The sequence below is a fragment of the Aythya fuligula genome, chromosome 15 (genome assembly GCF_009819795.1).
Source record: "Aythya fuligula isolate bAytFul2 chromosome 15, bAytFul2.pri, whole genome shotgun sequence".
Lineage (NCBI taxonomy): Eukaryota > Metazoa > Chordata > Aves > Anseriformes > Anatidae > Aythya > Aythya fuligula.
Window position 1 is genome coordinate 2,844,193 of NC_045573.1, and position 23,400 is coordinate 2,867,592.

The 23,400-nt window shown below is 68.1% G+C and overlaps 1 protein-coding gene across 1 annotated transcript; it reads right to left on the bottom strand.

Annotated features, from left to right (window-relative positions):
- Nucleotides 1-441: 441 nt before the first annotated feature.
- On the bottom strand, nt 442-21,806 carry MYO15A (myosin XVA). Its single transcript, XM_032197805.1, has 64 exons — nt 19,455-21,806; nt 18,162-19,394; nt 17,192-17,274; nt 17,023-17,086; nt 16,816-16,925; nt 16,600-16,674; nt 16,365-16,461; nt 15,994-16,097; nt 15,470-15,533; nt 15,280-15,393; nt 14,994-15,155; nt 14,776-14,889; nt 14,598-14,656; nt 14,279-14,402; nt 14,082-14,177; nt 13,832-13,963; nt 13,487-13,612; nt 13,287-13,364; nt 12,859-13,013; nt 12,730-12,775; nt 12,499-12,623; nt 12,254-12,371; nt 11,972-12,147; nt 11,810-11,894; nt 11,616-11,669; nt 11,370-11,451; nt 11,151-11,281; nt 10,403-10,498; nt 10,094-10,329; nt 9,592-9,770; nt 9,416-9,488; nt 9,082-9,273; nt 8,870-8,976; nt 8,704-8,792; nt 8,466-8,592; nt 8,272-8,330; nt 8,085-8,148; nt 7,867-8,005; nt 7,015-7,105; nt 6,835-6,931; nt 6,504-6,625; nt 6,282-6,341; nt 6,081-6,156; nt 5,740-5,855; nt 5,537-5,655; nt 5,297-5,438; nt 5,018-5,129; nt 4,740-4,814; nt 4,188-4,393; nt 3,995-4,119; nt 3,847-3,913; nt 3,630-3,702; nt 3,354-3,427; nt 3,197-3,279; nt 2,870-3,000; nt 2,614-2,708; nt 2,239-2,316; nt 1,966-2,062; nt 1,718-1,878; nt 1,492-1,625; nt 1,274-1,407; nt 1,004-1,137; nt 628-768; nt 442-543 (listed from the first exon to the last, which is right to left on the bottom strand). Exons 1-64 carry the CDS (start codon nt 21,804-21,806, stop codon nt 442-444), a joined length of 10,365 nt encoding a protein of 3,454 aa, XP_032053696.1.
- Nucleotides 21,807-23,400: the final 1,594 nt, after the last annotated feature.

The following is a 23,400-nucleotide window of genomic DNA, read 5'->3' on the forward strand; positions in this document are numbered from 1 at the left end:
GGGGGAGATTAGGGGGGTTGGGGGGATTAGGGGGACTAAGAGGAGCTGGGGGGGGAATCAGGGGGTCGGATAAGGGCCGGGGGGCTGGGGGATGGGGGGTCAGAAGGGGCTGAGAGGGGCTGGGGGGATTAGGGAAGGATTGGGGGGGGGCTGGAGAGGGATTAAGGGGGTTTGGGGGGGGGGCTGGGAGGGATTAGGGGGGCCGAGGGGTCCACATTCGGCACCCCCATTGTCAGCGAGCACAGCACAGACACAGACACAGACACGGGCCGAGGGGGGCAGCCTTGTATGAAATCCTCGGGGTCACAGCCCACGGAGGGGCACAAGGGGGGGATACAGCAGCCTGGGAGACCCCCTCCCCAAACCCCAAAACCCCCCAAAAACCCCCCAAAATCCCCCTCCAGGTCCATCCAGCGCTGTTTGGGTGCCGTGGGGGGTGTCTCAGAGCAGGGTGATCTCGCTGGGCGGCAGCGTCAGCCTCTTCTCCCGCGCCCCCAGCAGCCTCTCCACGTGCGCGGCCACCACGCGGCACAGCTCCAAGCCCTGCGGGACACCCCAATTTGTGTCCCGTCCCCCCCAAAACACCCCCCCCAAGGTGTCCCTTGGGTGTCCCTTGGGTGCCCCTACCTGCTCCAGCTGCAGCTGGGTGATGCCCTGCGCCAGCAGCTCCCCCAAAGTGATCTCCACGTAGGGGGAGCTGGAGCCGGGGCTCGGCCGCCGCGTCCGCGTGGCCTGGATCTCCCTCAGCGAGAATTTGGCCACCGGCTCCTAATGGAAAGGATTATTTTTTTTTTTGGGGGGGGGGACACAACACGTCCTGAGGTCCCCCGCTGGCTCCCCAAGGAGTGGGTGCCCCAGCAAAGTGGGTGCAAGAGGAACAAGGGACGGGGTGCCAAATTTTTAGGGGTCCCCACGGTGCTGGGAGAGGGATGCCAGCCCGTTTTAGGGCCGCAGGGGGATGGGAACGCGGGGATCCCCCCGTCTGCAGCCCCCCTCTGCCTACGTGGGTGTCCTTGCTGAGGAAGTTGAGGCCGTTCTGGTTGACGGCCAGGATGCAGGGCGAGGCGATGGCGTTGTTGCTGCAGCTCTGGACGTAGAAGAAGGACGAGCCGAACAGGGGGGAGGCGCTCAGCAGCCCTGCGGGGCGGACGACGGGGGCTCCGTGGAGACCCCAAAATACCCACGGAGGAGCCTCGGGGTGGCATCGTGTCCCTGTCTCCATCCCAATCCCTGTCCCAATCCCTGTCCCCATCCCTGTCCCTATCCTGCTCACCCAGGAACTGCGCCCTGGCTTGGTGTGCGCTGAGCGCCTGGGCTTGCTGCGCGTGCTGGGTCACCGCGTGGAGCCAGGACTGGGCTGTGAGCAGCTGGAAGAGCTGCGGGGGGACATAATCCTGCACCTCCCTCCTGCGGGGACACCGAGGATGAGGCCAGCTCTGGCCGGGGGGCTCCCAGTCCCCACGGGATGGGGGCTCCCGGCCGTGTCCGTACGCGGTGGGGAGGCGGTGGCCGTCCTTGGCGCGGTGCTGCAGGGCGGCCAGCTTGGCCAGCTGCTGGAAGTGCTGCTCGCCCAGCCTGGAGGGCGGCAGGACGGTGAACAGCCCCTTCAGGTAGTCGGGGAGCACCTGAAAAAGGTGTTGGGGGGGGGATACAAAACACAGCGTGACCACCTTGGGGACGTGGGGACAGCCAGGGGAGCCCCGCGGCGCGGCCGGACCTGGTTGTAGTGCACGGTGACGTAGAGCTCGTTGTCGAATTTGAGGGGCTGGCTCCAAACCACGCGGCGGCACCAGAAGGTGTAGCTGGTGGCCAGGCGCTCCGTCTCGGTGGCCACGTCCAGGATGTATTCCCGGCGGCTCAGCGGCCTCACGTTCTGCCCTGGGTGGCCCCGGCAGCCTCAGCGTGCCGCCGAGCCCCCCTCCGGCACCCGCATGGGTTTGGGGGGCACGTCCAGCAGCCCCTCACCTCTGTCGGTGACCACGAAGAGGATGTACTCCTCGAAAGCCTCCGGGCGCTGCAGCCCCATCTCGCAGCACAGCTCCTCGATCACATCCTGAGCCACCTGGGGCAGGGGACGCGCGGCTGGGACGGTGCCCAGGGGCTCGCCCTGCGCAGCTCCCCAGGGAACCGACCTCCAGGGATCCTTTTTTTTTTATTTTTTTCCCTCAAAGCACCAAGCCCCCAGCCTGTTGCAACCTCGGGGTGCCCCCGCCGAGCCCCTCGTGCCCCCCGCCTCACCGAGCACGTCTTGATCTTGAGGTGCCGCTCGATGCCACCGGGCAGGAGGAAGAGCTGGCGCTTGGCGCTGCGCCCGGCCTGGAGGGGGGCAGGGGGTGCTTTTATCACAGCGAGACCCCAAAAAGCACCCCAAAACCACCAGGACATCCCATCCCGTGCCGGCTGCAGCGAGCCATGCTGCCCCCCTAAAAGTTTGGGGCACCCCCAAAGTGCTGCCCCCCCCCAAGGAACGTCCCCACAAAGGGCCGTGCCCCACGGTGCCATCAGCTCGGCCCCATGACAGGGGCCTTGGGGGGGCTCCTGAACCCATCAAGGTCATCCCAAATCTTGGCTAGGGGGGGATCTGAAGCCCTGCCCGCGGGCACCCGGCCTCACCACCATGGCTTTGAGCTCCATGCTGCTGGGGAACAGGCTGCGGCCGCCGAACTGCAGGGTTTTCCTGAAGTTTTGCTCGCAGGCTTTGGAGATCCCTTGGGGGAGACGGGGACGGGCATGGAGGCAGCAGACCCGGGCGCACGGGCTCTGTGGCACCCCGCAGGCACCAGGACAGAGCCCGGCAGGATGAGGCTGAGCCGTGACACCGACCCTTTCTGGATCCCCTAAAGGTTTCCAGGGCGGGCACAGCCCCTACCGTGGAAAGGGAGCTCCGGGCGCCCGCTGGCACCCTGCAGGAAAGCCAGGAGGAAGGGCCTGAGCACCTCGGAGCACCTGTAGTAGGCGGTGAGGATGTAGAGCAGCCTCCAGCCCTTCTGGCAGCTGTCCCTGCAGGGAAAATTTGGAGCTGAGCCCCCGGGGGCAGAGCGAGGGGGCAGCTGAAACAGCACCCGCAGCCCTGGGGACCGGCACGGCACGGCTGGGTGCGGGCGACCCCAAATTCCTGGGTGTCCCCGTGGTGGCGGGGTGGAAAACTGTCCCCAAAACCAGCCTGGCTGTGCTGTCCCAGCCCAGCAGGACTCACGGCTTGGAGCTGGTGTTGTCGGTGAGCTGCTTGATGATCTGGCAGTACACCTCGTCCCGCAGCGCCTCGTGCTCCGCGCACAGCTAGGGGACAGGCACGGCTCGCTCCGCGGCCGGGGACGTCCCCGCTGCCACCACCCCCATGGCACGGGGATTACCTTGAGCAGGGTGCAGACGATGTCCAGCTCCGTTTGTCCCCTCGGGGGGTGGTCGCCCATGAACTTCATCACGGCTGGGGGGGAAAAAGGCACAAAGTGACGCAGCTCGCCCCGTCCCCACCCCGGGGACGTGCTCCCCGCTGTGTGACAAACGCCCCGGCCTCCCAAATTGCTGCAGAGGGGGTGATGAGGCTGGAGGAGCCACCCTATTTGTTTGTCCAGACCCTTCTCCAAGGATGGGGGTCCCACGGGGCAGGGGGTTTTGGGGTTTCCTACCTTGGAAAGCCTCGGTGGCCAGCTTGCTGATGCTGCCGTCCGTGAACTCAATGAGCGATTCCTGGATGGGGACCTGGCGGGGAGAGGAGCAGCAGGAGGGGTTGGGATGGGTTTTGGGGTGGCACTCGGGGTGCTCCTGAGCACATCAGGACCTCGGGAGGACCCGCGGGTGATGGTGTGACACCCCGGGCACAGGGTGGCACCCTGCACCCCGCACCTTGGTGAACCTCAGCATCTCCATCCCGTCGGGCCCTTCCTTTTTCCCCTTCATCCCACAGGAATCCCTAGGAGAAAGAGGGGCGAGGGGAGCGTCTGGGCACGGGTGTCCCCCCCCCTCCACGGGGTGTCCCCATCCCTGCACTCACGTGGTCCTGCAGCGCGCCGCGCGGAAATACCGCCTGGCAAAAGCCAGCATGGGGCAGGTCCCCACCACGTCCCCAAGCTGGTCACCTCCAGCACCCTCCGGACCCCCGGGGAAGGCAGGAGCCACCTGCAGAGAGGGGCTGTGGGCACGGCCTCACCGTACGAGGTGACCCCAAACCCCAGGGCAGCACCCACCTCGCTTCTGCGGTCCAGCTCCCGGGCCACGGCAGTGGAAGCCACGGCCACGGCCACGGCCCCCGAAGCTGCCACCCTGCCCTGCTTGTCCCGGGGCTCCTCTTTCCTCTCCGCCGGCAAGTGGACGAAATCGGGGGCGGCGACGGGCTGGACGTACTCGGCCGGGAAGAGCCCCGACCTGCCGTGGATGGCCCCGAACTTCCACCCTGCGCCGGGCAGAGGGGTGGGGATGACCCCGGGGGTCTCCCCTGAGCGGCCCCTGCCCCGTGCGGCACCCGGGAGCCCTCCCCAAGGTGGGGGTGGATGTGGTTTTTGGCTGGAAACGGTCACGGGTTGGTGGTGATGGAGGGAAAGGGGGCAGGAGAGGGGACGCAGACCCCAGTGGGTGAAGGGATGGGGCCATGCATAGGGTTGGTGCCAAAATGAGCCCCAATCAGCCAGCTGAGGGGCAGCAGAAAGGGGATTTGGCCCCGGGACGGGGCACGGCCCAGGGCAGCAGCGCACACGCTGGGGACACGCGTGGGGACACCCCGGCACCCCAAAGCCACCCACCAAAATCCTGGGTGCCCGTCTTCAGCTCCTCCAGGTACATCACCTTCTTGCGGACCACGCAGCCGTAGTAGTGGTCTGGGGGGGGGGGACAGGGACAAGGACAGGAGCGTTTGGGGACCTGGCACCCTCCTGCCCCCAAACGAGGCCGTTTTGGCACCGGGCAGAGCAGCGTGGTGGCACCGGGGGCGACCTCGGGGACATCAAGAGGGGGTGGCTCTCCGAGGGACCCCCCCGGCAGGGCGCAGGGCTGTGGGTGCGGGGATTTGGGGGCCGCTCACCTGGCTCGGGGCGCTCCGGGGGCTGCAGGTGGATGATGTCCCCTTTGTGGAAGCCGAGCTGGGCGCCGTCCTCGGGGCTGTAGTTCCTGACGGCCACCACGTACTGGGAGTCCTGGGGGGCAATGGGGGGGGGGGCTGGCACAGCCCTGGGGTGCGCGCGCACCCGGGGAAATCCGTGCGCACCCGGGGAAATCTGCGCGCACCCACGGAGATGCGCAAGGACTTCAAGCACCCCCAGCCCCACAGCCACCCATGGGTGCCCCCCCGCTGCCCCCCCACCTTCCTGAGCTCCGTGATGAACTGATCCACCGTGGCCTTGACCTGGGGGGCTTTGGGGGAGAAGAGGATGAGCTTCTCGCTGCTCAGGTTGAACTCCAGCATGTTCCTGGACGGGGTGGTCACGAAGAGGACGTCGGCGTAGCTGGGGCAGGGCGAGGGGAGGGTGAAGCACCCGCAGCACCCACCCCATGCTGGGGGAGCCCTCGGGGGGGGGGGCTGCACTGCCTGCTCTCCCCCTACCTGTACGCCCGCAGCACCCGCAGCTGCTCCCCGGGCACGTTGGTGCCCTTCACCAGCCGCAGCAGCTTGATGCCAGCGTGGGACACGGCCAGGATCTGCACCCCGGTGCCCACGCTGCCCTGTAGGATGGGGTGGGGTGGGGTTTGGCCACGTCAGACAGGGCACGGGGATGCCACCACCCTGTCCCGTGGCCGCGTCCTCACCGTGGCGGGGAAGAGGCGTGAGAAATACACCTCGCAGCCGTCCCGGGCGGCCGCCACGATCTCCTTCTTGACGCTCTCGGTGGCCACGGGGCTGAAGGAGTCCAGCTTGTTTTCCGCTGCGGGGGGAAATAAGGCGCACGGTGAGCCCCCGGGGGGGGTCCAGACGTGGGTTTTGTGGTGGGAGCAGGGATGCTCGACCCCTTTCCCAGCCCAGCAGGATGGCGATGGGGAGCCGAGCATCCCCAGGAGATGGGGACGGGCACCGGAGGGGCCGGGTGGGGTGGGAACCCCCCTGTTGAGACCCCCCCTGGGGGGCAGCGGGCTCGGGGAGGCGGCGTTACCAAAGAGGGACTTCATGCGGAGCCGCTCCTCGGGGCTGATGCGGATGCAGGTGTCAGAGAGCGTGTCGGTGAAGATCTGGGCGAGGAGCACAGGGAATAACGTGACCCCCAGCCCCCCCCAGACCCTCCCCTGCCCTCGGACGGGGCACAGGAGGCTCGGTGGGGCTGTAAATAAGGTGCAGAGGGAGCTCAGCACCTCACCTGCCGGAAGATGAGGTCGAGCAGCAGCGGGTTGTTGCAGCTGTCCTTGGGGTAAAAAACCTGCCAGGAGGGAACAGCAGCACAGAAACCCCCTCTATCCACGCGCCCACCCCACACCAGCCCCGTCCCGGCACGGAGGGGACACGGAGCCGATGCTGCTGCCCTCTCCACGTCCCCCTGCCCCCCCTCGGAGCAGGCTGTGCCCCCCCCCAAACCCCGCACCTCCTTGCGGATGTACATTTTCCACGGCACGTTGTGGTAGGTGTAGAAATCCTGGCTGCAGCTGCGGTGGAGCTGGGTCTGGACCTGCTGCGCCTCCGAGGGGAGCTCCCGGGACACGGAGACTGCAAAGGGGTGGGAAAAGCCCCCGCGTGTCCCCGGCAGCCCCTCTCCACACGGGGAAACTGAGGCACGGGGGGGGCGCACAGAGGGTTTAGCCATGCACAGCAGCTCTCCCGTGAGGATGCTGCAGAGCTGGCCCCGTTCCCAGCCCCCCAGTGCTATAGGGGAGGATGAGATGCCCCCCCTGCCCTGACCCCCCCCCCAGTGATACCTGGGGGCCGGGTGGCCGCAGGTCTCCCCATCGGTGCTCGTGGCTGGTACCCGCCACCCGTGACGGGTTTCACCGTGGCCACCGCCTCCGAGGGTCCCTGCGGGGTGGCGAGGGGGCTGTGGTCAGGGCTGGGGGCAACCCCACAGCACGGGGGGGGCCCGGGGGTGGCCCCGTCCCTACCATGGCTGCGGGTACCTGGGCTGCCGAGAGCTGCTCCTTCAGGATCTGCATGGCTTCCTCGTGGGGGTCCTGCTTCTTCCCGAAGAGCTTGCTGCGGAGACAGCACCGCAGGGTGACCCGGACCCCAGCATCGCCCAAATCCCAATGTCACCCAAATCCCAGCATCTCCCACACCCCAATGTCACCCAAATCCCAGGATCACCCAAACCCCAAGATCACCCAAATCCCAGCATCACCCAGATCCCAAAGTCACCCACACCCCAACGTCACTCAAATCCCAGGATCACCCAGATCCCAAAGTCACTCAAATCCCAATGTCACCCAAACCCCAAGATCACCCACACCCCATCATCACCCAAATCTCAACGTCACCCAAACCCCGGAATCACCCAGATCCCAAAGTCACCCAGATTCCAGCATCACCCAAATCCCAGCGTCACCCACACCCCATCATCACCCAAACCCCAACGTTACCCAGATCTCAACGTTACCCAGACCCCCATTGTCACCCAAATCCCAGCATCACCCAGATCCCAGCATCACCCAGATCTCAACGTCACCCAGATCCCAAAGTCACCCAGATTCCAGCATCACCCAAATTCCAACATCACCTACATCCTAGGATCACCCAAATCCCAGCATCATCCAAATCCCAAGATCACCCACACCCCAGCATCACCCAAATCTCAACATCACCCAAACCCCGGGATCACCCAGATCCCAGCATCACCCAGATCTCAACGTCACCCAAACCCCAAGATCACCCAAATTTCAATATCACCCACATCCCAACCTCGGGGCAATAGGACCAGGGGACGTGTCTGGCAGCCCCGCTGCGGGGCCGGGGGATACCTGGGGGGCTGCGCGCCGCGCGGGGTGGGCTGGCACTGCCGGATGATGTTGCGGATGTTGTGCGTGGGCCGTGGGAAGTGCTCCGAGTTCAGCCGGGAGTGCTGCACGGGCTCGCCGTCCCACTGCCGGCCTGTGGGCGCTGTGGGGACGAGCTGTGGCTCGGCCACCCCGTCCCCTCGATGCCACGAGCCGAGGACCCCATCCCCTGCGCCCCTTACCGGCTTTCTGCGGGTAGGGCCGGGGCTGGGGGACGCGGGGGGGTGACCCCTCTGCTGCTCTGCCCTGCAGGGACAGTCACGCCGTGAGGACCTGGCTCCTGTCCCCGTTGTCCCCCAGTGTCCCCAGCACTGGGGAGCAGCCTGGGCAGGACCCAGCCCCAGCCCCTCCTGGCCCTGCCCCACTGACCGGGGGTCCCGGTGGGTTGGGGTCCGCCCTGCGCTGCGGGGTCGGGGCTGGCTCCGCAGCTGTGGAGGTAAAAGGGGGAGCTGGGCCAGGCTGGCACTGAGGGCTGCAGGTCCCCAGGGCGTCCCCAAGCCACGGGGCTGGGGATCAGGAGGGGAAACTGAGGCACAGAGCCAGGGACAGACCCCGGAGCTCACCCCTCGGCTGCCGCGGCTCTGCGGGCGCAGCGGGTCGGCTCTGCTTGGCATCACCCCCGCCGTCCCCTCCTCCTGTGCCACCTCCTCCCTTCATCCTCTGCACGAGGGCAGCCAGCTTCTCCAGCTCCTGGGGATCAGCATCGGGGGGGAAACTGAGGCAGAGCCCCCCAGCAGAGGCTGCTCCATGCCCCACGCCCCCAGCCCCGCTGCGCCTCGGGCAGGGGGACGCCGCGCTCACCCCGTTGCCGTAGGACAGCACGGGGTCGAAGAGGCTGTCCAGGTACCGGTCCAAACCCTTCTGGGTGCGCGGCTCCCCGAAATCAGAGTCTGGCAGGGCAGGGCACAAGGGTGAGGGGTGAGCCCCCGACCCCACAGCGGGCAGCTCGGTGCCGGGGGTGCCGTACCGTGGGGCGGGTACCCCTCAGCCTCCGCCAGCGAGGGCAGCGTGGGCGCTCTGACGGCTGGAGGAGGAGGCACTTCGTCCAAATCCACATCACCGTGCCCCTGCACCCTACGGGGAGGGGGTGTTTGAGTACCCCAAAACCCCCAAATCCCAACCCGCGACCCTGTGGCACCGATCCAGCCCTGGATCAGGTGCCCCGTGCTGGGTACCTACGCCTGGCTGGCACGGCCGCGGCTCCCCGCGCCCTCCCAGGCGATGAGGAAGCACGACTTCTGCTTGGGGAAACCCTGCAGCAGCTCCAGGTCGGAGATGAGGTCCAGGACGTAGTCGTGGCCGGCCAGTTCGGCCCACTGGGCGCCTGCCTTCATAGCCACGGACCAGCCCCGCCAGCCCTCCGTCAGCCCCCTGCCGACAGCAGGCTGCTGGTGGTGCCGCCTCGGCTCCGCGGGGACACCGTGCCCACACCCTACAGCTTGGGGTCACCCAAAATGGCTCGGGGTCGCCCAAAATGTCTCGGGGTGACGCCGGGTGCTGAGCCAGCGGGTACCTGTGCTTCAGGACATCCCCAGCCAGGTCCTCGCCGGTGCTCCAGGAGTGCACGGGGCAGGAGAAGGTGTCACCTGGAGAGGGGACAGGCGGTGAGCGCGTCCCTCCCTGCCCGCTGGAGGAGACCCCGGTGGGCTTGGCCACGCCGGGACCCCTCTCCGAGCCCCGTCCCCGTACCGTTGAAGCAGAAGAGCTGCAGAGCCATGCTGGCCTGCCGCCGGTTCGCCGTCCACTCCAGCAGCGAGGGCGGGTAGGCGCGGGCGGCCGCGGCGCCCAGCTGGGACCGTGCCATGGCGTGCATCAGCTTGCGCTGGCACACCGGCTTGTAGCCGGCGAAGGCGTAGTCGGAGACAAACCTACGGGGAAGGGGGGACGCTGAGGGGCTGCCCGGGGGTGGCCACAGGCAGCTGGGACAGTTTGGTCCCCCGAGGGACCTTGGGGGACCTCAGGGCATCCCCGGATGTGAGCAGCGTCCTTGGGTGCACGCGCCAGGAAGGTCCTGGGGGCATTGGTGGGATGCTGGAGGGACACCGCAGTGCCACCGGGCACACGTGGCAGGCTGTCCAAACGAAACCCTATGGATTTAGGGGCTGTCCCCTCCCGGTGGTCCCCCAGCAAGGCTCGGACCTCCTCCCACACCACCCCCGGGGTCCCAGCGAGCCCCCCGTCCCCGGCTCACTTGAGCAGGTACTTGTCGAAGGCGGCCGAGGGGGGGAAGGCGCTGAGGCAGGCGGCCAGCAGCAGCCAGCCCCGCTCCTCGTTGTTGACGTTGGTGTTGCGCCAGACCTGGTTGGCGGCTTGTGCCAGCAGCTCGTCCCGCAGCCCCGGCGCCGCCAGCCCCTTCTGCACGATGTAGTTGCCAAAAAGGGTCTCCTGCGAGCCGCCCAGCCCCGGGTCGCCCATGAAGCGCAGGATCTGCGGCGGGGATGGCGAGGGTAGGTCGGGGTGGCCATCATCTGGTTCTTTTCTCCCACCCCGTCCCACTTACCAGCTTGAAGAGGCCGAGGGCCTCGTGGCACAGCTCCTCGTCCAGCCGGGTGAGCGGAGCTGCCAGCGGGGCCGTCAGCATCCCGAAAGCCGGCTCCTGCAGCGACACCCGCACCCCCCGTGGCTACCTGGTCCCCGGGGACCCTGTGCCACTGCCACCCAGGACGCAGCAAGGAGGGGGGATTCGGAGCCGTGGTGCTGAGCACGGTGGATGGAGGCGATGGGGCTGGGGGGCAGGAGGGGGCCGGCACCGCCGTGAGGCTGAGAGCAGGATCCGGCCCCGGCGCTGCTGTTGGGGATCCAGGGGACTTGGAAACACACAAGGGGGAGAGGAGGAAGAGGAGGAGGAGGAGGAAGGAAGGGCGCAAAGCAGCCGGGGCCAGGGATGGGGGCCCGGGAGCAAAGCGACCTGATCTCCCGGCCCCGCGGATTCCGGATCTGCCCCGCGTCGGGCGTCCAGCAGGGCTCGGCGGGTGTCTCTGCGATAACCTCAGCGGGGTCCCCCCGGCCCCTGGAGACGACAGGAACCCACAGGGAGGGCGGGCGGGCAGGAGGCTGCCTCCAGCCCCACGCAGCACCGCAGCCACCCCACAGCCGGCCCCTCTCGCGCCCCGTGGCACCGCTCAACCTCATGCAGGGACCCCAAAAAAAACCAAACTGCTCCACCGCGTCCGGGGCGCTGAGGAACCCCGCGGGCCCCGAGCGCACCGGGGTGGGCACCCACCGGTGGCTGCCGGTGCCACCCTTACCTGGAAGTGGCCCCGCACGTACTTGGCCATGGGGTAGTCGTTGATGTCGAGCGGGAGGGTGAGCTGGGAGTCGGGCTGCAGCGCCGGGGGCGGCACCAGGACCACGCAGCCGGCGTTCACCTCCCGGGCGGCTACGGCACAGCCGGCAGCTCCGGCACCCTGCACCCCATGGATGGGGACGGGGGTGGTTCAGAGGGGAGCCCTGCCGGCCCCACTCACCCGCCGCGGCCTCCAGCAGCCCCATCAGCTCTGCGGGGATCTCCAGGTGCGTCACGTCCACCACCTCCCTCCTCGTCAGCTCCTGCCAGGGGCACAGGGGTGGCACCCGCTCGCCGCGCCGCTCCTCGCCCCGGTGCCACGGCGATGGGAAAACTCGTGGCATGGATGAGGGCACGACAGCATTGCACACGCACTGCACACACACACACGCTCCTGCCAGCACTGCGCACACCCTCGCCCCGTTACCTGCTTCATCCTCTCCTTCTCCTCCTCCGCCCGCCGGCGGGCGTCCTCCTTCCTCTGCAAGCAAAGACACGGCCCTGAGCAGGACACCCAGCGGCACGGGACTCCCTGGGGTGCCATCACCCACCAGGATGAAGATCTGGGGGGGCTCAGGATGGGGCGGTGACCCCCCCGTGCCGTGCCACCACCCCTCTCACCTTGAGGTACCGCCGGCGGTTCACGTAGATGTGCACCAACGACCTGAACTTGATGAGCGTGTGCCTCATGCGCCGGTACCGCTGCCTGCAGGAGGGCACCGCCGTCACCCCGTGCCACCACCAGCTGGGACCAACCCCCCTGGGTGTCCCCCAGGCCCTCACCTGGCCAGGTAGCCTCGCGCCCGGCTCTGCAGCAGGACGATCTTGCGGCGCAGCGAGCGGAATCGCCGCTTGATGAAGAAGGTGCGGGCGTAGCGCTGCAGCGTGAGCGCGGCCAGGTGGTGCGCGCGGGCACGCTTGCTCTCCAGCGCCTGGTACAGCTGCTCCTTCAGGAAGAGCTTGGAGGGGGGGGACACGCTGTGAGACCCCCCAATTCGGCTGCTTTCCCTCAAGGCACCGCTGGGACCCGCGTGCCCACCCTGGAGGCGTTTTGGGGGTCGGTACCTTGGTGACGCCGACGTAGTACATGCTGGGGCTGACGGGGCAGAGGTTCCTCAGCATCTCCACGCAGTTGGCCCCGTTGGGAACCACGTTGGACCACATGTCGACCAGGCAGCGGTACCTGGGCGAGCCCGTGACACTGTCACCAAAAGGGACACCTCCCCGTGCCACGGCCCGGCTGGGGACGCTGCCACAGACCCTTCCCATGGTGACAAGCTCCGAGCCACCTCCCCGAGCACCCCCGGCACCTGTCGATGAAGACGAGGAAGGGGATGCGGATGGGGAAGCCCTCCTTGCGGATGCGGATGGTCTCCAGGATGCCCGAGTAGCGCAGCTGGCTGCTGACCACGTCGGCCTCAAACAGCCCCGGCTCCTGGGGACGAGGGGGGTGAAACCACACGAGGAAACCCAAACCGGCGAGGGGAAGGGGGACGCGGGGACCCGCGTGCCACCAGGCGCCCTCTCCACGCTGCTCTCACCTTCTTGTTGTTGGGTTTGAGGCAGCGCACGAAGAAAGGGTTGCACCTGCATTGGAGAAACACCGTCAGCCTCGGGGGACAGGGGACAACGCCAGCCCTGCCACCAGGGCTTGTCCTGCCCTCCCCGACCTCTCCATCTTCTCCACCAGGTCCAGGAGCGACTGCTGGAAGCGGGCGGCCACGGTGGGAGCCTTGTAGCGCCGCGTCCTGGTGCTGCTCCTCCTCACCAGGCTCCTCTGCCGGGCCAGCACCTGGGCATGGCCGAAGAAGAGGTTGGCCACCACCTGGGAGGGACGGGAAGGGTTACGGGGGGGGAGGAAGGTGGCCGTGGTGGCACGGCACCCCCCCCGGGTCCCCTTCTTGCGTTTTTGAGACGGGAATCCCAAGAGGGGAGTGCATTGATGGAGGGGGCAAAGCCTGGGGAGCCCCATGGGAAAAGGGCACGGGGCCGAGCCGGTGGCATCCCCTGGTTTCCTGAGCCACGGGGACAAATGTTTGGGGACATAAAAGCTGCATGGACTGATGTCCCCCTGTCCTGCACCTGGGCAGGGCCCTACCTTGGTCCTGCTGCTGAGGAACAGATCCAGCACGTCCTGGCGGACCTGGTCGTAGTTCTTATCCAAAAACTTGTGCACCTGGCATGAAGCAAAACCTCCCGGTGAGGAGCACGGCAGGGGGGGACGAGGAGCCCCAGGCCAAAACCCTGAAGGTGTGGGGCTGCTCCTGGCCCCCCGTTGTAGGATCAGAGGCCCCGTACCTGGTAGGTCACCTTCCCCGCGTAGTGCTTGATGGTGAACTCTGGCAGTGGCATCTTCGGCTTGGTGTAGAGGGGGTTGGTGCCGTGGTGGTAGTGGCACTTCTGCAGGAACGTGTGGTCCGTGGCCTGCCGACGGCACGGGGTGAGGCCCCACGGCACCCCTGGGGGGCACCCAGAGTGCTGCCCCCCACCAAAAAGGGGAGAAATCCCCCCCCGAGCGGGCTGCGAGCTGGGAGGAGCGCTTCCAGAGGGATTTAGGAACAGCCCCAGCTCTGTCATTGCAGGCCATGGGCACCTCCTGCTCCGTGCCTCAGTTTCCCCAGTGGCAGAGAGGGGTGCAGTCACCTGGGGGAAGCAGCTCTGGTCGTCCAGGATGCGGAGGATGCCGTAGGGTTTTTGGGAGATGAGGTCGATGCAGGGCTGGTTGTCGCTGAAGGGGATTTCCTTCCACTCGATCTGCTCCCGCAGGTACTCCTCCTGCGGTGCCGGCCGCCCCCTGAGCCCCACGCCACGGGGTGGGCGCTCGGACACCCCAAAATCCCCAGCTCTGGGGTGACCGGGGCTGGGCAGACCCCAACTCCTCTCCCCTGCCCACCTGCTCCTCCTGGAAGACGATCTTGTTGAAGAAGAACTGCAGGTACTCGTTGGCGTAGTTGATGCAGAGCTGCTCGAAGCTGTTGAAGTTGAGATCCTACAAAAAAAAAAAAATAATAAAGGGTCGTGGCTCACGGGACCACGCAGAAATCATGGTGAATTGGGGGAAAAGGAGGATGTGGGAGGGCCGGCCCCCACCTCGAAGCCGTAGATGTCCAGGATGGCGATGGAGAGGGCGTCCTGCCGCGGGTACACCAGCTTGTTGATGCGGTCGGTGAGCCAGCCGAAGAGCAGGGCATACAGGGTCTTGGCGATGGCATCCCTGACGGGGTGGGCGAGCAGAGAGCTGCCACGGGGCACCCCAGCCACCCACTGCCCCCTTGCAGCACCCTGCACAGCCCCAGCTGTGTCTGCAGGTTGGGTGCCCAGCACCAAACCCACACCAGGGATGTGATCGGGCCCTTTTCCATCCCTGCGCCATCCCCATCCCCTCGCAGCCCAGACCCCTTCGCCTCACCTGGCATCCACGGCGCTTTCCACAGTCAGCGGGGTGAAAATCTTCTCCCGCAGCGTTTCCTGGTTGGGGACACACGAAGCCATCAGCGGGGCAGAGCTTTCAGCCCCCAGGGCCGTGGTTTTGAACCCTCCGGGCTCCGGCACCGCTCGGAGAGATGGGGGACCCACCCCACACTCACCGTCACCTTGAAGGTGATGGCTTTCTGCAGCCCCTCGGGGGAGACCTGCAGCAGCTCCGCCACCGTCCGGATCTCCGTGGCGCTCACCACCGTGGCGATCTCCTGGCAGTCCGTCTGCGGGACGCGGGGGGTGACGCCGAGGGATGTGACAGTCCCCTTCCCCGCGCCCCCAAATCGGGCCGAAAGAGGGCAGCTGGGGGGGAGCTGGCGGGGGTTACCTCGTATTTCTCGAAGTAGACGTTGCCCAGGTGGAGGACGGAGGAGAGGATGCGGAAGATGCTGTTCTGCTCGTCCACGCTGAAGCCCAGCGCCTCCATGGTGCTGAGCAGCCGTCGGAAATCCTCCGCGTCCTCCTTGCCGGGGATCTCGCAGTTCCCACCCTGCCACGGCCCCCACGGGGCCATCAGCATCCCGACCCCAAACCCGGGGGGTTCAGGATGCAATGGGGCACCCCGAAAGCCTCCGAAAAGGGGCCGGGGGTGGGCAGGGAGGGGGGCACACGACCTGGTTCAGGTAGTAGTAGGTCTCGGCGCCCTGCAGGCAGTAGCGTTGCCGCTGCTGGGCGGGCAGCCCCGCCAGCATCTCGTAGAAGATGTGGTAGTTGCGCTCGCTTTTGGCCTGGGGGAGCAGAAATCCGAGCTGTGGTGGGGGTGACACTGGGGGGGGAAGAGGCAGAGCCCCCCCTGCCACCCACCTGGAAGACCACGCGGGATTTCTCCAGCAGGTACTGCGAGGTGATGGCACCGCAGATCAAACCGCTACAGGGGCGAGAGCGGGCGCCCGGCTGGCAAACTGGGGGGGCTGGGGGGTGGCTCCGTGCCCACCCCCGCTCCCCCCCAAGCACGGGTTGGGGTCACCCCGCTCCCCAGCTGCCCCCCCAGCAGGGATGGGTGGGATCTGAGCAGGGATCTCGAGGGATGGAGAGATGGACACCGGGCACCCCCCCGCCCCGAGGGGCTGTGGGGACCCACGAGCTGTCACCATGGGCACAACACCCCTGTACCCCCCCCCAGTGCTGTGGGCAGGGGGCAGCAAACGCTGCGTGACTTCAGGCAGCACCTCCTTTTCCCCCCTGCCACCCTTCAGCCCCAAAAACACCCCCACGTGCGTCCCACCCCGCCGTGATGGGGAGCGGGCAGGGGCACCCCCGGAGCGGGGCTGGGCTGGGGCCCCCCAGGAGAGGAGAGGACGCGGGGCGGGGGGCTCGGCGTTACTTACTCCTCCAGAAAGATTTCCACAAATTTCCCAAACCTGCTGGAATTGTCGTTCCTCACGGTTTTGGCGTTGCCGAAGGATTCCAGCAAGGGGGTCGCCTCCAGGATCTGCCCGCGGCCAACGGGGAGAGCCCGGGGTGAGCCCACGGCCCGGACACCCCAAAGCACCACGGCCACGGGCTGTCCCCACAGCAGGGACCCCCCCCTGTGCCGAGCCCTCCGGGGGTGCCACCCACGTCCCCCCGGTACCTCTATCTGCCGTGGTCCGGGTGGCAGCGTGGGGACAAGGAGAGAGAGGTGGAGATGGTGGAGAGGAGAACGGAAAGGGGTCAGGGGATGGGGACAGGGGGATGGGGACAGGGGGACGGGGGCAGCACCCACCTGCTGAGCAGTGCTGCGCTTCTGGCTGACGGCTGCCAGGTAGCGCAGGATCAGCTTGGTGGCCTCGGTCTTCCCCGAGCCGCTCTCCCCGCTGAAACGCAGAGGGGAGGCACCCCCTGAGACCCCTTAAACCCCCACCCCGCGCACCGGGCTGGTGCCAGCACCCCAGGACACAATCAGCGATCGGGGTGGTGCTAATTTGGGGCCGCGTGGGGCCGGCCCCTCTCACCTGATGACGATGCACTGGTTGTGTTTGGCATCCAGCACTTTGGAGTAGGCGACGTTGGCGATGGCAAAGAGGTGCCTGGAGAGGTGAGGGGGGGGGAGCACATTTTGGGTGCTTGTTACTACATCACAGGGACCTCCAGCAGCCTCTGGGCTCTTGTAGGACTTGGGGGGGGTGGCACCCGGTGCCCCATCTCCACGGCAGCACCCCGATACTCACGGGGGGTTCTCGCCCAGCGCCCTGCCCTCGTACTGCAGCACCTGCTCCGTCCCGTAGATGTTGTAGAGCCGGTAGGGGTTCACCGACACCAGGATGCTGCCGATGTACGTCTGAGGGACAACGAGGCGTGGGGCTGTGGCACCGGGAGGACAAAGACCCCTTGGAAACCCTAAAGCATCAGGGGATGCTCTGCGCCCCTGCCCTTACGTAGATGAGCTGGCGCTCGAACCGTGTCCGGATGTTGCTCAGCACCGCGGCCTCCTGCAGGTCCCTGGTGTAGGGTGAGGCTGTGTTACGGGGTGCAGGGGGAGCACAGGATGTGCCACCCGTCCCCAAAAATGTCCCCGTCACCCTGTGGGGGTGCTGGGGCACTCACTCAAGCTGGGTCAGGTCCTCCAGCCCGTCCTCCTCCCGCGGCTCCTGGTAGCGCACGATGGGCAGGCTGCACAGCGACTGCATCTGCACGGGGCAACCGTGCGGGGCCATCAGGGCACTGCTGCCCCCTCCGCCACCTCCCACCCGGGGGGTTTTGACCACCCCAAAACCCCCAGCTGTGATCTGAAATTGGGGAGCCCAACGGCAGTGAGCGCAGGGACCCCGTGCAAGCACCCCGTGGTGCCACATTGGGTCCCCGTGGCGAGAGCGTCACAGATCGATGGAGAAGGGTGCTGGAAATTGGGGACTGCCCCAGGAACTGTCCCCTAGTGAGCAGCTGGGGACAGGAGGTGGCTGCGTTGCCCTCATTTCAGCACCTACACCTCACGCCCAAAACCCCCACGGGGGCTGCAGGGCGGCAGCAGAGGCGATGGAAACCCCGAGCAGGTCGGCACCTCCGGGGGGGGAACGATGGAGGGAGGTGGCTGAGCCGTGGGGGCTGGGGGCTGCTCCCCGTGGCCGTGCCCGGTGCCGTGGCCGTGCCGCAGGGGATCGGCAGAGCTGGTGGCGTGGAAGCAGCACGGCCCAACCCAGAGCTCGGAAAGCAGACACCCTCCGGGGTCACCTCCTAACGAAACCTCTCCCTCCCCAGCCCGCGGATCGGGTCTCAGCATTTCCATACGAGGGCTGCAGCCAGCGGGACTCAGGTGTCCCCTGCGCAGGGGGGGGCCGCGCAGCCACCGTCCCCCATCCAGCAGCACCCCCAACACCTTCACCACCTCCCCCCAAAGCCCTGACCCTTCCGTGCTCCCCAAAAAACCCTCGCACCTCACTTTCCCTTCCCGGCAGGTGAGCGGGTGGCTGGTGGCTGGGGTTGGACACGATGCCCACGCGCCCACCAGCTCCATCCCGTGGGCATCTCCACTCCAGACCACCCCACGCTCGCCCCGGCACCCCGCCGCCGGCGTTACCTTGCTGCGCCAGGGCTGCTTGGTGCCCAGGTACCCGTCTGCCCAGGGGTTCCTGTCCCTCCAGCCGCCCGCCGCCGAGCGCTGGCTCAGGTACCGGGCGATGTCGGCTCCCCGCTGGCTCCCCCGCCGCCGGCCACGCTCGGCGGGGTGCCGGGGGTAGCCCTGCTCGGCCGTCCAGGCGTCGGGCATCTCCCGCACCCTCACGACGTGCTGCTTGGACCAGTGCTGCTTGTACATGCGGGACGCCCTCCGGAAAGAGCCCAGCCTCTGGATCTGCGGCGTCACCACGGCGTAGCGCCCCGCGCCGTCCTCCCCGGCCGCGGCCTCGCTCTCCGGAGCTCTCTCGGGGGCACGGGTGCCGCGGCGGAGGCTGGACGGAGAGCCCGGGGCACGGCCGCGGGGAGAGGGGCTGCAGCGGGTGCTGGGGGTGGAAGCGGGGAGCGGGCACCGCGCGGGGGGGCTTGGAGATCTGGGGGTGCCCCCGTCCCGCCGGGACGCGCGCCTCGGTGGGGAGGGCGAGCGGGACAGGGGACGGCGAGGAGGAGGTGGGGATGGGGGGGCTGGGGTGGGGGCCATGCTCCCCACCAGCAGCGACGCCAGGGACTGCCCCATGTGCCGGATCCGTCCCGGGGACAGGCTGCGGCCCCCAGTTTGGGTAGGAGATGGTCTTGTTGGAGGTGACTGCGGGGCCATGCCGGCCAGGGGCTGCCCGATGCGCTGGAGGAAAGATTTGGGGGGCCCAGGAGCAGGGCTGGGGGGTGGGGGGGTGCCCTGCCAGGGGGGCAGCTCCACGCTGGGTCCCTCACCCCAGGAGGGGTTTGGGGGGCCGAGCCGGCGGCTGCCAGGGCGCGAGGATGGGGAGAGGAAGGGGGTCCTCATCAGCGGCTTCACGGCCTTGGTGGGGGGCTCAGGCTGCCGGGGCCAAGCTTGGGGGAGCCGCCCGGGGGCTGTCACCCCGGGGGGGCTGCTCCGCCGTGAGGGCCGCGGGGTCAGGGGCCTCCCCGAGCCCACCACGGGCACCCCCAAACGCTGGGACCCCGGCATCGCGGTGTTTGGGGGTGCCCGTGGTGGGGTGGGGGGCTCGGGGCCAAGGCGTCGGAGGCTGGAGCCGAGCCCTGGGGAGCGCCGCGCGCCCTCGCCCCGCACGCTGCCGGGGGGCTGCCGGGCTGGCGGGGGGGAGCCCCCGGGGTTTGCAAAGGGGTTACGGAGCGAGGGCGGCCTCAAACCCCCCGGCTCCCGGGGAGGGGACTGTCCCCACGGCCCCCCTGGTGGGGAGGGGTCCCTGGAGGGGGCATCTCGTGGCGGGGGGTCCCGGCCGCCCCCTGTCCGCAGCGACCCCGCGCTCTCCATCCCCGCCAGCCTGCGGGTAAAGCGCCTGTAGGCAGGCTGGGGGGCCCCACGGTGGTCTCGGGGGGGTCCCGCACCCCTGGGTGCACGGCCGGGGGGCTGGGGCTGCGAGAGGGAGCGCTGCAGGAATTGCCCCAGGGGGCTCCCGCACGCCCGTGCCGCCGAGACGCGGCCCCCCCGGCGTCCCGCGGGGCTAACGGGAGCCGGTGGCGGCTCGTACTCGTCGTAGTCATCCTCGTCACAGTGCGGGGACGGCGGGAGGGAGATATCCAAGCGGTCCCTGCCGAAAATCTTCACCTGAGGCCGGGGGAACAGCCTGAACTTCCTATTGAGGGAGAGCTTGGAGGACAGCGTGTCCCGCATGCCCTTGAGCGAGGAGGTGCTGAGGATGGAGAAAGGATAATCCCTCTCCTCCTCCTCCTCCTCCTCCTCCTCCCACTCCTCCGGCTCCTCGGCCTCGGCGATCTCGTCCAGGGGCAGGGCGTAGGGGTTGCAGGAGGACTGAGCGTGCGGCGCCCACCTGCCCTCGCTGTACTGGACGCGGTGCTCGGGGTACTCAGCCCCCGGGTACCCCCCGCCGCCCGCCACGGGGCCGAGGGGGTCCCCGAAGTCCTCGTAGGGGTCCCCCCCGTAGCCGAACGGCCCCGCTGCCTCCTCGCCGTACTCCAGGTCGCTGCCATAAGGGTCGTGGAGGCGGAGCGGGGTCCTGTCGCCGTAGGGCTCGTAGTCCTCGTCCTCCGTGTAGCCGTAGGGGTGCTCCAATGGCTCGTCCTCCTCCCAGCCCCCCCCGTAGAAACCGTACTCCTCCTCCGCCTCGTAGCCAGGGTACTCGACGTAAGGGCCAGGCGCCACGTCCTCAAAGCCATACCCCGCCGGGTAGCCTTCCTCCTCCTCCTCCTCCTCCTCATAACCACGCTGGAGGCCGTAGGGCCCATCCTCCTCCTCCTCAGCATATCCACGCCGGCGCCCGTAGGCTCCATCTTCCTCCTCCTTGGCGTAGCTCAGCCGGCGCCCGTAGGCCCCATCCTGCGCCTCCTTGGCGTACCCACGCCGGTGCCCGTAGCCCCCATCCTGCTCCTCCCGCGCCCACCCGTAGCGCGGCCCCGGCGTCTCCGCGGGCGCACGCGGCGATCGGGGCCGTGCCGGGCGCCGCGCCATGCTGCCCAGCCTCTCTGAGCTACCGGGGGCCGCCGGGCCGCTGCCGGCCGGGAGCCGCCTCATGTTGGCTCGGTGCCTGAGGATCTCGTCTTCCGCGGGGAACGGCAGCTTCTTGGCACCGATGCGGGACAGCCAGGCCGTGTCGGCCGCCCGGCCGCCCCCCGCCAGCCGCCCGCGCCGCGAGAGGAGTTTCCTGGCCAGCCAGCCCGTGGCGGCGGCCGCCTTGCTCAGCACCTGCGCCCGGGGTTTGAATTTCCTTTCCGGACGCCGGCGGAAGAGGGACGCGCCGTCCTCGGCCGCCTGCCCGGCCCGGCGCAGCAGGAGGAAGGATGGTTTTGGCGGCGGGGAGGTGCTGGTGGTGGTGGTGGTGGTGGCAGCGGTGGCGGCATCGGCCTCCTTCCTCTTCTTGCCCACGTGCTTGAAGCGCACCATGAGGTTGGAGGTGGACTTGAGCACGGCCTTGTTCTTCTTCTTCTTCTTCCTCTTGGTGCTGTGCTTCTGCAGCCCCCAGAAGAAGCGGGAGGTGTTCTTGAACTGCCCCTTCTTGGGACGACGCAGCCCCAGCTTCTTGAAGCCCAGGAAGAGCTTGGAGGTGCTGCGGAGGCTCCGCTTCGCCCGGGCCTTGGGTGCCGCCACCGCCACCTCCTCCTCCTCCTCTCCTGGGCCAGACGCTGCGGTGGAGGCTTTCGTCTGGCCCTTGGCCTCCGCGCCCTTGGCCCCTTTCTTCTTCTTGGCGTTGTCGGCTGCAAGACCCAGCGCCAGCTTGGAGGCGCCCTTGACGTTCTTGGCCGGCGCGGCATCGCTCTCGCCTTCCTCCTCCTCCGCCTCCAGCTGCACCTTCTTCCCCCGGCCCGGCTTCTTGGCCACCACCGCCTTGAGCACCCCCTTCTTCTCCTTCCCTTTTGCCTTCTTGGGCTCCTCCGCAGCGGCCTCCTCCTCTTCCTTCTCCTTCTCCTCCTCCTCCACCGCCACCACCTCGGGCTCCTCGCTCTCCTCCGCCTTCAGCAGCTCCGCGTCCGACGCCTCCTCCGCCTCCTCCAGCGCCTCCTTCTTGCCCTTCTTGCCATCCTTCCCTTTCCCTTTGCCCCCCTTGCCCTTGCCATCCGCCTCCTTTTTGGGCTCCCCCTTCTTGCCGACCATCCCGGCGGTGGCACCCGCTCATGCTCCGGCTCTCGCGCCCGCACCGGCCCCGGCGATGCCCCACGCCGCCGGCACGAGGCGGCCCCCGCCCCGGGGAGGGGAATTTACCTGCGCCCGGTCTCGGCAGGGCACGTGCCCCTGCGTGGCTCCCGTGGCCGCCCGGGGGGGCTCCCGGCTGGGCATGGCGTGGGGACAGGGGGCGCGGGGACGGCGGGAGCTGCCTCCTGCCTCCCTCTCGGCACCCCGCAAGTCCGGCCGCGAGGCGCTCGCTGCGGGGCCGCCGGCTGTAACCCAAGCTCCGGGGCTCGTGGCGCCATGAATAATGCAAGGGACGCGCCGCTCCTGCCCCGAGACTTTTCCGAAGAAGACAGAGGGAAGGTGAGAAATGCCCCCGCGGAGAGAGCTGGGTCCCACGTGAGGAGCATCCCCCCGGGAACCCCCAGACCATCCCCACAGCTCACAGTGGGGTGCTGCGGGGTCTGAGCTCCCAGCACGGCCAGCTCCGTGCCCTGGGAAGGATGCCCTAAAAGACCCCGCTGCTGACCCCAGCCCAGAGCCCCTCACCCTTCCCTGAGCACCTGGGGCAGCACAAACACCCCCATCCGTATCCCCATATCCACACCAGCACAAAGCAGCGCCGCCACCCCAAAACCAGCCCCTGCCACCTCCCCGTGGGCCAACGGGGGGACACAGAGCAGGACCCCAGCCCCAAAATGAGCCCTGGGAAGCAGGGGGGTGGAAGGAGCCCACAGGGGCACCCCACACACGTGTGCCCCGCAGCGCACCCGCACGTGCCCGGCCGCGGGGTGCCCGCATCAAATGTTAATGCCAGCCCTGGATTCCTGCGGATTCATCAAAGTTTAAGCAGCAGCGGTGTGAATTCGACGGCTGGGGCTGTGCAGGCAGGGGTGGCACCGCTCCAGCCCCTCGCACGGGACGTTTGGGGACACCCAGGGGACGAGCACGGCACCCTCTGGTTTCGCCCTGCCACGTTGCTCCTCCTGGCACAGAACAAAGCCTCGGGGGGGGGGGGGGGGCACAGCTGGTGCCAGCCCCCCCGTGCCACCACCACAGCCCTCGCCCCATCCCTCTGAGCTCCTGGATTCACCCAGGGAGCTGCAAGCGCAAAGGGCACCGGGGCTGCAGGGGGGTGGCTGGAGGAGCCGCAGCCAACATCACAGCACCAACATCCCTTCCCCAGCGCCTCGGCCAAGCCACGGCCACCTCTGGGGCACCCGTGGCCACTCACCTGGCTAGCCTAGCTGGCCCGCATGCTGCCAAGGCCGGCTGGGTGCTGCCGGCGTCACGCTCTTGGCCTCTCTCTCTCCTCCCGGGGACCGTCACCCCGCCGGCACCCGCAGGACCATATTTGCTGCACGGCAGCTGCGGCTGCTGCCACCCCATGCATATTTGATGAGCGCTATTATTCTCCTCTCCGCTCACGGAGGGGAGCTGACCTTCCTCGTGCGGGGCTGGGGAGGAGCGGGGATGAGGGGGGCAGCCGGCTGCGGTCCCTGTCCCTGCGCCCGGTGGTTTGGGGCACCTGTGCGAGGAGCCTGAGCTCAGCAGGCCAAAAAAAAAAACACTCAGGAAA